General features: G+C 41.5%; 2 protein-coding genes across 10 annotated transcripts in view; one reads left to right on the top strand and one right to left on the bottom strand.

Annotated features, from left to right (window-relative positions):
* Window positions 1-6441, top strand: part of LOC101916494 (cohesin subunit SA-2-like) — a 67004-nt gene extending 60563 nt beyond the window's left edge. For 5 of the 7 annotated variants that reach the window (XM_055801244.1, XM_055801242.1, XM_055801239.1 and 2 more), the window contains 4 exons: window positions 1336-1523; window positions 2549-2723; window positions 3739-3832; window positions 5413-6441. In XM_055801244.1, coding sequence (XP_055657219.1) covers window positions 1336-1523; window positions 2549-2723; window positions 3739-3832; window positions 5413-5421 — 466 coding nt within the window. In that variant the 3' untranslated portion in view covers window positions 5422-6441. The other 2 variants (XR_008746744.1, XM_055801243.1) reach the window with 2 other exon arrangements.
* A 1390-nt stretch (window positions 6442-7831) lies between these two features.
* PPP2R3B (protein phosphatase 2 regulatory subunit B''beta) overlaps window positions 7832-15949 on the bottom strand; it is a 53422-nt gene continuing 45304 nt past the window's right edge. For all 3 annotated transcript variants that reach the window (XM_005228699.4, XM_027790930.2, XM_027790886.2), the window contains 3 exons: window positions 15110-15228; window positions 14920-15026; window positions 7832-8988 (listed from right to left, as the gene is read on the bottom strand). In XM_005228699.4, coding sequence (XP_005228756.1) covers window positions 8844-8988; window positions 14920-15026; window positions 15110-15228 — 371 coding nt within the window. In that variant the 3' untranslated portion in view covers window positions 7832-8843. The remainder of the gene's footprint in view (window positions 8989-14919; window positions 15027-15109; window positions 15229-15949) is intronic.

Raw genomic sequence — 15949 nt, 5'->3', positions numbered from 1 at the left:
GTAATTGCCCAGGCTGTAGCAGTAAAATATCTGACTTGTCAATTGCTCTGTGCCACAAAATGCACACAATATATGAATTATTGAATAACAAGCAGCATGAAGGGCCCGATTCCTGAATCGGTAGGAGTCTTTCCATTGACACTGATAGCAGTTGGATCAGACCCTAAAACAGTAGTTATAATACACGCTTTTTTGAAACCAACAAATTCCATTACCAGGATTTCTTGATCCCTGGGGCCCCCAGAGTCCAGGACTCTGACTGTTCGAGAGTCGGTGCTTACCCTAACCTCCTCCCAGCATGGGTTTTCTTGCTTTGCAAAGCAAATGAAATGTCTGATATTTTCCAGGCCACACTCCTAATCAAAGAATGAATAATATACTGTACAGGCTGGTGTTAAAACTGTCACTTCTGGTGTTTGCTAAGGCGAGGTCTGTTTTAACAACACTGGGCTTGATTTTAAAGTGACGAGCTGTACCTGAAATGTGGTGAATATTCAGTTTCTAATCCCGAGTCAGACACCGGTTTTCTTTTCTTATTGTTACGCAGTAGGAATAGGTCAGAAAGACTTTGTCAGAAATGTCCTGTTTTTCAAAAAGGATGTTTGAAGGAGACCTCTTTGCTTCACCTGAGAATCGGGGAGGCCTGGTGTCAAGTCTCTGGATTGAATCGGGCAGAGCAGGGATTTGTACCAATGGTTCCCACATCCTGTGTGTTGTCGTAACTGCAGAGCTGTTAACTGCTTCTTGCAGACACTTGAAATTTTACTGGCAACCTGAGAGAATTGGATTGAGTTTGAGATGATATTACAGAAAAGTGGTTTAATTGGTTGTTCTTGGTTTTAATTTTGACAAAACAGGCACTCATGGCATAAATATCCCATTTCCTGACCTGCTGTACTACTGAATCACAAGGAGCATCTCTTGCCTGGGATCTCCTTTGTGTTGCAGTCCACGAGGCAGAAAAGGGCCACCAGGAGAAGGCGTGCATATTCGCGGAGTTCTGCGCTCTCCAGACTGCTCCTGGCAGCAGCAATTGGCAGTGACTTCTGCACAGGAAATTCTTTCTAGAGACTGATGTAATTCTGTAATTCCTGTGGATCTAGTGTTGTTTCTAATGCTAAAAATCAAGCACTCTGTTAGCTTCAAAGGCATTTACGTTTTAAATATTCAGAGATGTCAGATATTTCTGAGAAGAGGGATGCCCTTTCTTTTTCTTTAACAGGTCTGCCTGCACCCTCGGAGAGCAAAGGGAAAATACCTTTCTAACAATACCTTCCCTAGATATTGAGGGGAAAGATACTGAGTTTTCTTATGCTTGCTTTTGGTTCTCTCCAGGTATGCCTACTTACAGAGGTACATAGCAGAACCACTGCCTTGCAGAGGAGATGAATGGCAGCCACTGATTTGGTACAGAAACTCTTTATTGGCAAATGAAGATGAGGAGAGCTCTGTCCTTAGCAGTTCAGGAGAATGGTCCCCTGCGGGCACATCCAGGACATCTTTTAAAAGGAAATTCTCCAGTGGTATGACCGCTTTCCTATTCTGAATCAGCTGTATTTGCTTTGTCCCAGCTAAAAGGCACTTCACGCTTTGAATTAGCAGTACCACAGTATGCTGGATATTGTAGACTTTCCAGTTTGAACAGTGTTTTTTTTCCTTCAGCTTTGTTGCTGTTAAAAGTCTCTTTGTCACTCGGTAGCGGTAAGATTTGTCTGGAGACTTTGAGTAAGCCGAATTCAGGTAATCTTGAATTCTGCTTTGTACTGAGCTCTGGTGTTTGTGCCATGGAGACTTGGCTCATCGCTTTCAGTTGTTACAGGTGGTGTTGCTTGAGGCCCTGTAAATAATTGAGACAGGAGATGTATTTCCAGAAGCTGATTCAGATCTTCAGCCCAGGTGATCTGGGACAAATCATCTTCTAGGGTCCTTCTCTCTGTTGAATTTCTAGGGTGCCTGTAAGATTATACTCCTGACTTAAAGAGTTATAGTTAGGTGGGCTGCATCCAGGCTTTAGTAGCTGTCATGGACTTCTAATCCGTAATGAGGTATTCACTGTATGGATATGGTGGGACTCAGTTAAATGTAGTCAAGCCATTACGAAAACAATTCCCAGTACAAGTGCTAAGTGCTGAGGACATGTGCACTGGTATGTGGAGGAAAGGGAATTTTTCTAGAGCATCCTTTGGTTTCTTTCTCACCCTTCCTCAGAAATTTTCTTTTCAATGACTTGCCTTCAGAAAGTTTGTTCCTTTGTGTCCCAAAGGCCCTCCTTTCTTGAGGGTTATATAGACTCAGCAGTACTGATAGCACTTACAGACTGGGGCCAAGATCATAAATCTAGGTTACAAAGGTGACCGATGGGCAAATTAAATGGATTTTCTTCTATATGGCTTTTAGCTGGCTCCTGCAATAAATGAATGCTTTGCTACAAATCTCCCTTTGAGCTTGGCCTCATTGCTTCACTGCTGTGGGGTACGTGTTGGAAGTGTCCATCTCCAGACCTCTGAGGGTGAGGCTGAAGAGTGAGCTTGTTCACTGTCTGTTACAGGGTCTTTGCCTGAAACCAGCCAGACTGAAGCAACAAGCAAAGCTCCAGAGCTGCAGTGTGCTTCCCAGCTGGCCTCTGCAGCAGGCAAAAGCAGAAAGAGGCTGAAATCTCAGGAGATGCACTTGCAGGAACATTTGCCATTCCTTTGTCCAGGAGGGCTGCAGAGAAAATACTGGTGAGAGTTTTATGTCTTACAAGCTGCTTCACTTGTCCCTGGTATTGACAGTTGGGGCCTCTGTCCACCTCTGTTTCTGCTTTTTGTAATACTTCTATGGGCAAAGGGTGTGTGCCCCTCCTGTCTGTTATGGGCTGTGTTCCAAGGATAGCTTGGGTTTTCTGTTTCCTCAGTCCAATACCTACATTTGCTGCTTTAGCCTCATTGTCCGCCATTGTCACAGGGCTTCCAAGCCTTCTTGGACTTAATACCAAGTGTGTGGAGAAAAAGACAAGGAAGGAGGAAGGTTCCCTGTCCCATTTCTCTTGTCTCTGGTCCTGATTACAGGGCTGTGGTAGTTGTTATCCAGCTGCAGCAAACAGCCAGGTTCTGAGGAGTGTTGTCTGCATCTGTGGAAATGAAAGAGGATTCGTGTCTCTGCAGATCTGCTCTTAACTACTATGTAACTGGTGGCTTTCTTTTAGAGAGGTGCATGTCTGTCCAGCAGGCGCACACATCTGAGTGAAACCCCACAGAACTTGCATGCAGGAGAGGTAGTGCAGAAATATGGAGGCTGGAGTCTGCTTTTGAGCTCTGCAAATGAAGCACCGTGGGTGCTCAGCTGGGATATTTTCCTTTTAACACCGTTCATTTATTGAGGTCTTAGCTGCCAGTTCCCATATTGGTAGGTTAAAAGATGAGATGCAAATCCCAGTTTTTCAAGTTTTGGACACCTGTTGAATAGACCTGGTGAATACAAGTAAAATAGAACAAAAACATATTAAACATGAAGTTAGCCCCTTTTAAATGAACGTTTTGTTTCTGAACTGCTTTATTGGAAATTCCTCAGAGTATAATATCTTCCATACCTGGGAAGTACTGGGCCAGAAACTTCGAACTACCTTACATGCATATCTCAGCAGCAGATATTAATAGGTGAACAACTCTGCCTTAAGCACACTTGTGCAAAGTGCAACCTCTGTTACAAGTTTCTCAAGACTTAGCTTTTTTTTATTCCTCCCCCGCCCCCCACCAGCAAAGATGAGATTAAGACAGAAGCTGTCTCCAAGGAGAGTCAAGCAGAAGACACAGCTGAAGATGTCGATGTTGATGTGGTTGGTCCAGACCAGGTAATTCTGGCTCGGGTTTCCCAGCTCTGAGGACAGCTGTAGTTGAGGTGGGTGAGTGCGAGTTCAGGATCTTACGCGTACCCACCTAGCAGCGAAGGGGCTGGTCTTCTGTGGTCCGTTTCAGGCTGAGAAAAGGGGTTTCCCCCTCTTCCCTTCCCTTCCCAGCTGCAGCTGCAGTCTCCTTCAGCTTGATCTGCATTTTTAAGGCAATTCTTACTGTAGCATTGAGACATCCTTGGGTACTTGAACACCAGCTAGGACACATTAAGAGGAGGATCCAGTTTCCTTTTTGCCCCGTACTGTGAAGCTTCTTGATTAAGAGCCATTTGCTGCAGTTGCTTCATGTTACTGACACATTTCAGAGATGGCACTGCTGCACAGCCTGCAGGGAATGTCTGCTTCAGACATGGCATTTGCATTGTGCTCTTCAGACTGAGAGGCTCGGAACGTATCTGAGCACTGGTCAGCCCAGGGCTCTTGCTGGAGTATCCCTTGTTTCTTGTCCTTTTCCAGTCAAGGCTTTTGAGGAGATTAAAGTCTGCAAACCAGCTGGGGATTTGAAGGGAAGCATGCGAAGGCTGTGGGCTTGGAGTGGCAGCCAGTGTAGCCTGAGGGTTGTCTTGTGGGCACTGATTGCCCTTAGGAGCAGATAAAAGTTTGGCAGAACTGCAGCTGTCTGCCTGGGTGTCAGCTCAGCCCTGGAATGGATACTTGCAGCAGGGAAAGACTTTTAGCCCTTTGGGCCAGTGGAGTGCAAGGACTCAGATAAGGTGGTGGGCACCAGGGGTCTCGCAGCGGCGACTATACTGAAAGGGAGGGAAAATGAAAGAGGCCATGAGGTTTCCTGTGCTGCAGCTAATCGCGACCCTCCCATCCTCTCAGGGTTTGCACTGTCAGCCACTGGAAGGGGCTGAGTGGTTCCTTCAGGTTTTCCTTCTGTATTTCCCCCTGCTTTCTGAACTTCTAGTAGAATGTTAAACCCAGTGTTTGGCAGACAGTTTTGTTTTTTTTTTTTTTTGCAGTGAGTCAGGCAACCCCTTGATTTCCAGTGGCTCTGGTTTTCTGGGATCTAACAGCCACATTCAAAGACCTTATATGATTTCCGACTTATTTTTAAATGAGTTTTTCCTGTAAAGTTGTGCAAACGGTTTCTTTTTCATATTTGAGGGGGTGTGTGCTTTTTTGGTATTTTTAAAGAGGACTAGAAGGAAAAGAGACTTCTACCTTTTTTCCCAGTCATATGCCTGTTAAAATGTAGACCGTTGGGACCATGTGCTTGGAGCAGCTCCTATTGAAGATAGATAATAAAAGAATTCAAACCCATGGACCAAGATCGAGGCCATACAGAAAGTGCACTACTTACCTAGTTTGTGGCTGTTCCCTGCAGTGCCTTTTCTGGGCTCCTTGTGGTATAGAAATGGTTCTTCCCTTTTGGGGAAGCTAAATATAGTGCTGTCCAAGAGGCAGCTACGGCCAAGCTGCTAGATGGTCAGATGCTACACTCTGAATGCTTATGTGCTCTTACATGGTGTTTTCTTCATAGAATGAGACTGACTTAAATCTTTTTTCTTGTGGTATAGGACAGTTAAGACACCGATAGGATAAATGGAAGTGAAGAACACGCTACCGATTTTTTTTCTGCAAATTGTTTAACTGAAAGTGGGGTTGTGGCGGCATCAACCAAGGCAGCAGGAGACGTGTATCAAGGCAGATCTCTGCCTGTAGGCACCCACCCAGAACCAGTTACTAGCACTGCTTTCTCCACACTGCTGTGCGTGGGGGTTGCTGACTTGGCTGTTGTGCTTCTAAGGCTGTGGGCATTATGAACGTCGTTACTCAACTGTATCCTGGTCCTTGATTCCGCCTTGGAAAAATTCCCAACCTAAGGACTGGAATCAGAGTATTGACAAATACAGAGTCAAAACCTCTGATGAGACAAGCTTGCTGACATCGGCGCAGGGGCAGTGCCCTGCTGGAGGGATTCTTTACCGTTTGAGAGGACCAAGATGGGTGTCTGTCTACTTGTTTCCTTGTACCTGATGCCAGGGAGGAAGGAGCCCGGCCCAGATGTGAACGCTGTGACCTGCTGGGAGATGCAGTGGCACTTGGCAGTGCCATTTCCTGCCTGTAAAATGGAAACCCTGGAACAAATCATCTGGAAGTATTTCTACATCCTAGTGCTTACAGAGACACAGTTAGAGGTCTGCAGGGATGAGGATGTGTTCCCAGGAGGCTTGCATCACGGCTTCTAAGTAAGAAAGAAAGAAACAGCAGACCGGTTGACTTAGTATTTTCCTCTGGAAGAAATCCTTCATGCAGTGATCACATGGTATTTACTTGGAAAACAGAAAACCTGAAAAGACAATGTAAATAGACTGTAAATACGGCCCTTCGAAATAGGTTTTTTTCAGTTAAGAATTTGCAAATGATCTTCACTCAGTATTTCAGAGGCAGTAGGCTTGGGAGTCCTGGCTGCTTTCGCTGACCCTTTGGCACTGCTCCATGGAATTGTACGTTGCATTAATCCTATCATCAGCTTTCATTTTTTATATATATATATATATATTTTGGATGATAACACTGTAAAATAAACTACAGAACTATTGCTATCCATTAGTATGGAAGGTGCAAGTGCTATTCCCACACTAAACCCGGAGAAAGAACAGCAGCAGTGCTGTCGGCCTTCTAGTCTTCCCTGTTATTAAGCAGACTGAGAAGGGAGCTCTCGCAAACACAGAAGCGAAAGCCACGGCTGTCTCCCATGTATCGTCCGTCCTGAAGGGGCAAGAGTGAGACGATTACGTTTCAGTCTGCGTAGCTAAGTGTGCGGTAGGCTAATGCAAGGGGACAGGTAGGACGCCATATGGTAACGCCACTTCTCTCACAGTTCCCCTGTGCCTTGGTCAGTAACCCCCTGTACGCCTGGACTGCGATAGCGGTGTTTCCCTCAGCCGTCTAGATTTGTGAATCCAGGCCTAAACTGTAGCAGGGAGGCAGGATACAGCTGGACTAGGCAAACAGTCAGACCTAGGACCCCATCAAATGTGGATGCTTTAATTTTTGTAACAAAGGCCGAGGGATGGAAATTATCCTTCTGGGGAAAGGTACAGTAATCATTATAGTTTGTGTATTGTGAGAAAAGGCATTTCCACAATAACACCATCGTTTGCTCTACTCGCCCTGTGCAAATCCTTTTTTCCTAAAGGGACTTGGCTAGCATATATATAGAGATAGTATAATAGAGAGCAGGGTTTGACAGGCACTTCGTTAAACACAGAGTGGCAACAGCAGCTGCCAGCTCTGCGGAAGACAGCCACCCAGCACTGCAGCTCTGTTCAGTGGTGGAATGTCACTGTGTGATGAGAAAGCCCTTGCCTGTTTTCAAGCCCCCTTTTTTTCAAAAAAAGGGGTTCCAGCTGAAAGGTTTCAGGCACGGAAAAGCAGCAGGCCACCATCTCTTAACGGCACGGGCAGTTCAGGATGATCCTCCAGAGAGCCAGCTGGTCATCCTTTCCCACAGCACCTTAGGGAACAGAGCATAACATAAACGCTCTGTGTGTCTTCACCATTTAAAAACCCCAAACCATGGTTGAGTAGTAAAAGGTATCCACCTGACCAACAGAGAAATTTTATATTGATGGGTTTCCATTAAAACTGGAATCATCAACCCTGATTTTCTTTTTAAGAATCCTTTGAAGGGTATTAAAAGGACTTGTTTTCCTTTGTAAAGCTCCCCAGCAGACAATGAGGTTTGTAAGTCTCTACATGAGATTGTGTGATGAGTTGAGTGGAACAGATTTCTCTGTACCACTTCCAGCTGCTTAGCAACACTGTCTTTTGGATGAAGAAAACCCTGCTAGACCTCGATTGCTTTGAATATGCAGCTTGGTGTAATTAGCCGACCAGACTGCGTATATGTCTCAGCTATCATATCTTAAGTTCATTACTAGTAAGAAATGAATTGTATGCAGTACATACATAATAATTAGAAGTGTTAAATTACATGTATGAAAATCTTTATTTGAAAATACAAACATGACCTTTAAACATTTTAAACAGATCTACACTGCAACCAAAAAATAACTTACATCTTTTTGTACATTTTTTTTCCCCCAACAAAATCTGTTTAACAGCAAGAGTGAGGCAACAATTTCAAGCTGCTGTGACACCGATGAATAGCCATGGAATGTGTCAATAGCAAACAACTGAAGGGAGGGACAGACAAAAGCAATGAATGCCCACAACAAATTAGTGCACATCACTGATCAAGTAACATTTATACAAGGGATTTTAAAAAAATTGGTTCCTTCTACATGAATTAACACACTCATTTTGGATCAAGTATGAACACTAAAACAGACTTCATTTTTAAATAATCAAACACTGAAGTTTAAAAGGGCAAGCAAAATGAAAGTTGTGGCAGACAAGGACTACACAAAGAAGTGAAGCAGCTTGTCTCAGGTGTTCACTTTCCTCGTGCACTAAGACACTCGGCTTGTCAATGCGAGCTGAGCCACGCACTCACAGTCGCGTCCCTTCCTTGCCAAGGCATAAAACCCCTAGGGCTGCCTGTGAGCATGTAAGCGCTGCAGGCCAGGTATAAATTGTCTCCTTACCTCCCATACCAGGACAGGAATACCTGCTCACGGGTGGCATGGAGATGGTCAGTGCACCACACATCAACTTGAGAATTATACAGTTCTCTTAAAAACAGTAGATTATTTTTCTCTAAAGTCAAATATTGTTATTCTTGCAAAAAGGAATTACACAACATCTGTAAATAAATATTTTAATTATTTTACAAACTATAGATTATTGAATAAATACAAAAAGTTTCATCATTCCATACAAATGCGCTTCTTCTATTTAAAAGGTAGTGTAGCGATTAAATATTTTTAGCACAAAACTAAGCTGACTTCTTGGAAACAAACCCCACTGAAAGGTATAGGTGTGTAGCAGACCTGCTGCAGACTGTCCCTTCTCTTCTGCAAGTGCTGACCATCGGTAACCACTACTCAAAGTCCTCTTCATAGTCATACTCATCCAAGTCTACATCAGCCAGATGGGAAGGCATTTCAAAAAATGGTCTTTTTTCCATTTGATACTTTAGGACATTGGCCTTCTGATGGTCTATGGGATTCAGTTCTGCTTCATACCTAGGAGTGAGCAAAAAGAGATAAAGAGTCTAGCTATGTCAGGAAGTGCCTAAAAATTAGAACGCTAACAAGGCACCTGCAGGAAGAACATAATTTCCAATATTTTATATTTACAGTAAAGAAAAATGTAACCGGCCAGCAGCACTACGTTTCTGTAATAATTAAATTTAAGCTAGCTTACTCTTGCCACGTGCAGAACTCATTGAGATACACAGCTTTACGGAAAGGATTCGAAGCACGCGCTGCAAGTAGTCCGCTGGAGCAAGTTAGAAATGGCCCAATGCAAGACTTAAGTCCTTGACAGAAAGCCCTCAATTTCTTCTCAAGAAAGCTGAAATTAGGCTCAATTAGGAAGAACAAACTAAACAAACCACAGTAGATACAACAGAAGAGAACAAATACTGGATTGAAAGTCTTATTACAATGTGCCCGAGTACAAAGAACCAAGAGTAACCATGTACTGAAAGCAAATGCTAGAAAGCAAAAGCCAACTGTTTACCCAGAAATTACTGATAACCACATGCTGCTGTTGAAAATGAACGGACAGATAACAAAATGTAATGTCTAACTAACTCAGGTCAGTGAAGGCTAATATTTAAAAAAGATCAGCTTCAGCACTGTTTAGGTGGGATCAATCTCTAATTGATAGCTGTTTAAAAAAAGTAAATATACATCTCTGCAGAGATTTGTCAGATTAAAGAAGCAACCCTTTCGTGGGCTAGGCTGACTCAGGTTCACGTACACCCTCCCCAGTGCTACTGAACCTTATCTCAGCACATGATTATTTCCATCTACTTCACAAGACTAGGCAAAGGACGAGCTTTAGATGTTGCAGTATCTTCTTCAAATGTGACTTTATAATGGCATTACATGGTGAGTAGAAGAGTTCTTTCAGAGAAAGACAGGTCAAAAAAGCCCCAACCCCCGCCCCAAAAAACCGCAAACCCCAAAGAGTTAAGTACTAAGGATCCATTATGACCAATATAATAGAGTAGCATTAATAACAGTGGTGGGAAGCAGAACAACATTTTCAGTTGCAAATGCAATTCTGTTAAAACACTTCATCGATGAACTATGAAACATCTTAAGCTGGCTTCACCACCATTTTCAGTAAAAAAAAATAAAAAATTATGCTTCAGCAACATCAGGTAACGATTAAGCAGTGAGTAAAATTAGTTCCTGATTTTCTTTCCTTCTTTTCTGTTACTTCATCCTTCCCACAGGTATTAAAGTCTCAATTACATGAGCATCAGTCAGTGCTTAGGCAGTGAACAGAATACCTTGGCTTTCTCCCACAAGCTCACCACTGATTTACACAGGAAACAAAAGTCATCTTAAGAATTACGTTACTGAGTTACACATTTGAAAAGGATTTGGAAGAAAGATGCATATTCTGTCGTTAACACCAGTTTTGGCTCACACACCTGTAACTTATAGTCTTCTACACCATTAATTCCTACTTTTTAGAAGGACTTTTTTTTTTTCTTTTTTACAGGGAAAACATCCTGAATGTACCTTTTGGATTTGTTTATTGCATAGTGATACAGAGAGGTGACAGCAGCTTTTCCAGTCATTAAAAATGGCAGCGTGAGCATCTCTCAGATACTATTTGCAGGTTCTATCCATCCTGTACTCAGAAGACTGTTATTCAGACATTAGTGGACCAAATTAAAATCCCACTCTCTTCCAAGGCTTTGGTGGCCTTGTGGAACATCACTTCTACTCCTTTCCAAGACATTTAAGTTGATGTAATTTAGAAACACTGTCCCAGTGTTACACATCTGGGCACTGAAATTATTTGAGTTACTTCTCACAGCACTAGAAAGTCTATTGCCACTTCCCAGCACAGAAGTTTTTATAAAAATACAACCATACATCGACAACACCTCTAAAAAGTAATTTTTCCCCCTCCTCACATTTATAAAGCTCATAGAATGTAAAGAAAACAGCCTATTTCTAGACTTCTGTGTACCACCCTCAAGTTTCAGATCAACTGTTTTAATATGAATGCCAGGAAAATATTTACTGTAGGATGTAATAAAATGAAAAGGTTATACTGGCTTGTCAAACAGTCACTTCAGTTCAGGCAGGCATTACAACCTTTTAAGGACAGTGAGTGATTTTAAGGAAGTCTTTGTACAACACAATAACTTAAGATGCTCATAATAAGTTTTTGTTAATGTTTTTGTTCATTAAACTCTCCTAACAGGGGCAAGGAAACTTTTAGTAGTCTTGTGTTTCCTCTCACATTCAGCAATAGAAAATAAGCTTCATATTGCAGGACAATTGTATAAAAAACCCAAGATAGATCAGACAGTCCTGCTTTGGTATTCAGTTTTGAAGACACTTTTGCTAACCTTCACTTTTAGAAAGCATTCAAACCAAGTCAGACTTGACAATGCGTCCCTGAGCCAGATCAGAATGCTTTTCCTCTCTAGATTTTTATGTATTTGCTCACAACTTAAATTCAGTTGTGTGTTTGATACACAGTTTGGAAAGTATCCTAACTTTGCTCTTTTTTAATAAAGAATCTCAATTCAGCAGTTTAAATCGTAAAATCACAGAATTTTTTAGGTTGGAAAAGACCTTCAAGATCAGAGTCCAACCATTAACCTAGCACTGCCAGGTTCATCACTAAAGCATGTCCCTAAGCACCACATCCACACATCTGTAAAATAACTGCAGGGATGGTGACTTAGTTTTCACAAGGTTCTGACCTAAGGGTAGGCAGAAATCGCTAAGATGAAGCGTAATACTTGTTTCTATTTAGTCAATCCAAATACATCTTACACGCGGTTGTGTATGTGATACTTGAGGCACTTTGACAAATTATGAAGTGGTAGGTAATGGAGACAATGAGCATTACTATCTATACTCCAAGGAAACAAAGCAGCAAAACTTCAGGAGCACTTAGATAAAAAACCAACAACTTTTATCCATCTCTGTGGAGGGCCAACAGTTAAGCCATGGTCAAACCCAACTAAGGATACAGAAAGGAATTAGTTAAATGCATGATTTTTTGGGCAGTGCTTCCAGAGCATGCAATATTTTTTCTTTGTCAGCTTTTTTTCCTACAAGATCTGTGTCAAATCCAGTAATGCCAGAAACAGAGGCAACATGCAACCAAAAAGTTGCTTGAGTTTACAAACACCAGGCTCAAAAGAAATGAGAAACTGGATGTTTCAGCATCATACATCTTTTCTCCTCCAAATCCCAGTGTACTGCACTACACTACTCTTTTAACACCAAACTGTTTTCTTTAAGGAGTGTATTTACACAGTGAAGGAGCGTATTTTCAAGTTTTAGAGTTACTAGGATTCTGCTTTATATACCGTAAGTTCCATAACATTGTCTGTATTACTTAAGCTGTAATTACATGGACGTATAAAGACAGCTGTGCCTATACCACGGAGAGAATGAACTTGATAGAAGTACCAGAAAAACTAAGTGTCTAAGACCTGTTAGAATTCTGTTTACTGAAGAGTGAAAATTTAAGGTAAATTTTTAAATATAATGCAAAAGTTTAACTTAGAAACTAAAATACAAAATGTTTCTCATTTTGTCCACTTCCTGTGTAAAGCCATAAAACCATGGTGTCAGGTACACCTTGCATACATTTTTTTTGTGGAAAAGAAGTGATTTGACCCAAAGGATACTGGCTGTGAATTTTGCAGCTTTTATTTTCATCAAGAGCAGATATCTTGGGGGGAGGGGAGGGGGATGGGAAATGCATAACCCCCCCCCCCCAGATTTATCCTGAACAATAATCACAAAACTGTGCTTAGCTCAGAAACAGCTGTAGTCAACGAGCTCATAACTGAGTCAGAATAAAAGCACCTCGAGGCTCTTTATATTTCATCTGCACTCATGAGTGAAATCGTGCCCAAAGTTTATCTTAGAACTTTACAAAATTTCACTTGTCTACTACAGCCCAGCAATTTCAAACCTTTAATCAGAGGTGCTGAGTAACATGACTTCCTGACCTGCAGGTCCCTTACTACTAATGTCAAAAGGATATTTTGCCTCAGATGAGTTCCAGGTGCATATAGTTCAGATACCGCATAGGGTCTTAGGAGGGAAAGCTAGAGGAAAAGTTGAAACCCTTCCTTGGCCACCTAGCTTCTACAAACCATACAGTATACGACTGAACCCTGAGCACGTCTTAGGTGACAACAACCCTAGCTTCTCTGGGTATTCTGCAGCAAAGCTAGAAGAGACCTTAAGAGCTGTAAGACAGAGAAATAGGATCTTAATGGAATCCAGGAGATCTGCTTTTAACTATCAACTTTCAGGTGAGCTTGAGACAAATTCAGTCAAAAACCATCTGAATTTGACAACTTCATATCTGAAAATGGGAAAAATGGGCTTGCCACTTAAATTCTATAAAGTCGCATCAGCAGCAGAATTATAAAACAGAAAGGTGGAGACACAACTTCTGCTATAGAAGCAGACGGACCAGCAGGAGAGAGAAAAAACAAGCCTAAAATAAAGGTGTAAGTGGTTCTAGGTAAGATTTAAGACGTTAGTACCTGAAGGCTTCCAAATGCCATTAATTTCTGTGTCAAGCTTAGACTCTCAGGCTGACCTGCTGATGCACTGATTTACTGTGTTACATTAAGGGAGCCCCTCTGACACACGGAGATGACGGCAGACGCTGTAGGGGTGGCAGGCACTGTAGGGGCTGGTCACACCCTGTCAGGAGCAGCTTAAGTCCACCAGTAACTTTTTTAAAATGTTGACTCCTGATGGTTTAAATGTGTTAATTTCAGAAGGGCCAAAAATCTGAATTCTTCACTGGTTTAGAAGAACCCCACCTGTTTTGTCAACCAAGTTCCAAATACATAGCATTTTGCTGCCAGCCAGACTGAAGAAGCTGTTCGTTTCTCTGATCCCTCACATTTAACTATTATACTCAGCATTAAAGCATCTCAAACAAGAGTCAAAAATGCACATACCTATGCTGTACCTTCCCGAAACTTAGCTTATGACCTTAAGAGATTAAACAAGATAAAAAACATTGAAGGTTTAATATTGCCTAACTTACAGCACAGCAAAGCTTCAGTTATTTTTGGCTTGTTAATTCTGTAATATTAATCAATTCTAGCAGAGGATTCCATGAAAAGTTAAAGAGCATGATCCCCCTTAAAGCTGAAGAGGCCGGGCGATGATAACGATTCTTTCCCTCTCCTCTCTCTTTCCTCATGTGCTTTCTTTGACAAAGTTTCTTGAAATCCATGTGCTAAGAGGATTTTACTTTCTCAGGCTTTAAAGCACTCTTAAATATCAAGCTGGTCATTCTCTCAATGCATGGCAAGAACCAGATATTTTAAAATGGAATATCGATGCATGAAATGCAGGAAAATATTTTCTCTAAACTGATCCATCAACTTAAGGCCTAAACTAAGTTACATTTGTACTTGTTTTCCTTGTCTTTTTAAATAATGAAAACAATGAATGGCAAATACAGGACTTGGGATTCCAAGAGGTTCTGGGAAAAGTAAAAGTGTGATTTTGAAACAGCAAGATCAATTATCTTATTTACTCCTAGAGAACTGTGAGAAAATACTTCTAAGCTGATACAATGGAATTCAGAAGTGAGGTATTTGCCTCCCAAAGCTCTTAATGAAGCTCTTAATTCATTTAACAAGCAGCTACAAAAATAGTTGTATTCTGTTCAAAGTTGAAGCTTTTTCAAGTCTTACTTCTTCCCCAAATTTGAAGTAGGACCTTTTCTGTTACAAAACCAATGTGATCACAAACTGTTAAGGAATATTTAATCTGAGATAAATGAAAGGTTCTTCCCCTCACGGAGCACATGGCTAAACACGACAAACAGCAACGTTCTACAAAAATAGCATCAAGGATGGCAGTGACAGTGAGGCTCTACATTAGTAGAGAGGATTTGTACCAACCATCCCGCTACATTCTTACCCGTCATTCCACTGGTCACTTGCTGCCTCTTCTGCTACCAAGATATCGTACTCTTCAGCAGCATACTTTTCCCAGTCAGAGATCTCTTGGCTTTCACCTTCACCATCCTAAACAATCACATTGCAAGTTATACAAAACCGCATTAATTGTAAGCACGTTGCTAAAAAGACTTTTAAAGCTTCATACTCACCCGCATCATAGAAAACTGATCCTTCTGTTCATGGTCAAGGTATTTTTCAATGTTGAAAAAAGTATCAAAAAACACATTTGTCAACTTACATCGTTTTAAATCATGCAGAGTAATTTTTCCTGTAAAGAAGATTATGAGACGAGATATTTAGAGCTGGAATTATCTTTTGTCCAAAGAGGAGGAATTTTATTCAAAAGTTAAGTCATCATTATGCTCAAGAACATTTGTCACCAGTGCTCAATGCAATGGGAAAAAAGTGAATAGATGAAATACACACCTAGAGATGCGTCCTTCAAAGTGGACAAAACTTTGGAATTTTTCAGATTTGTTACTTGCTTTAACTGTCATCCTACTGCCCTTCAATACGCTGGAGTGAGATGCAGTCTACCTCGCTTAGCTATTAAATATCAATTAAGAGAATTGTCTAAGCTTCCTCAAGAGACTGAAGTCTCTCCAGTGAGCTAGCCATTCCTTCCCAGGAACTGCTTGGGTAGCAGGTAGGTATCTCCTCTGGCAGTGGCCCTTTCTCTTCCCTGACTTGAAAATCTATGACAGAGATGACAGTGTGTGACTATACTTCATAAAGATGAATTTTTTGTAGAAATCAGTTTGCACACTTGTCCAGCCTGATCAATATTTACTGCTCGAGAGGAAAGCTAAACGTTTAGTGGTGTTTCATTTGTTTTTTTATAAAGTGATACTTTAAAGACTCAAATCAACAGATCTGTTAAGTGTTAGAAGTATTTGTCAGGTTTCTCAGAAACATTACCTTATTTCAAAGCTGAATATTAAGCTACTGCAGAAAGACTGAAAAATACCTGATATACAGGGAAAGACAGA

This window comes from Falco peregrinus, chromosome 4 (genome assembly GCF_023634155.1).
Source record: "Falco peregrinus isolate bFalPer1 chromosome 4, bFalPer1.pri, whole genome shotgun sequence".
NCBI lineage: Eukaryota > Metazoa > Chordata > Aves > Falconiformes > Falconidae > Falco > Falco peregrinus.
Note: the sequence above shows the minus strand (reverse complement) of the source record. Positions and strands in the feature narration are given on the sequence as shown.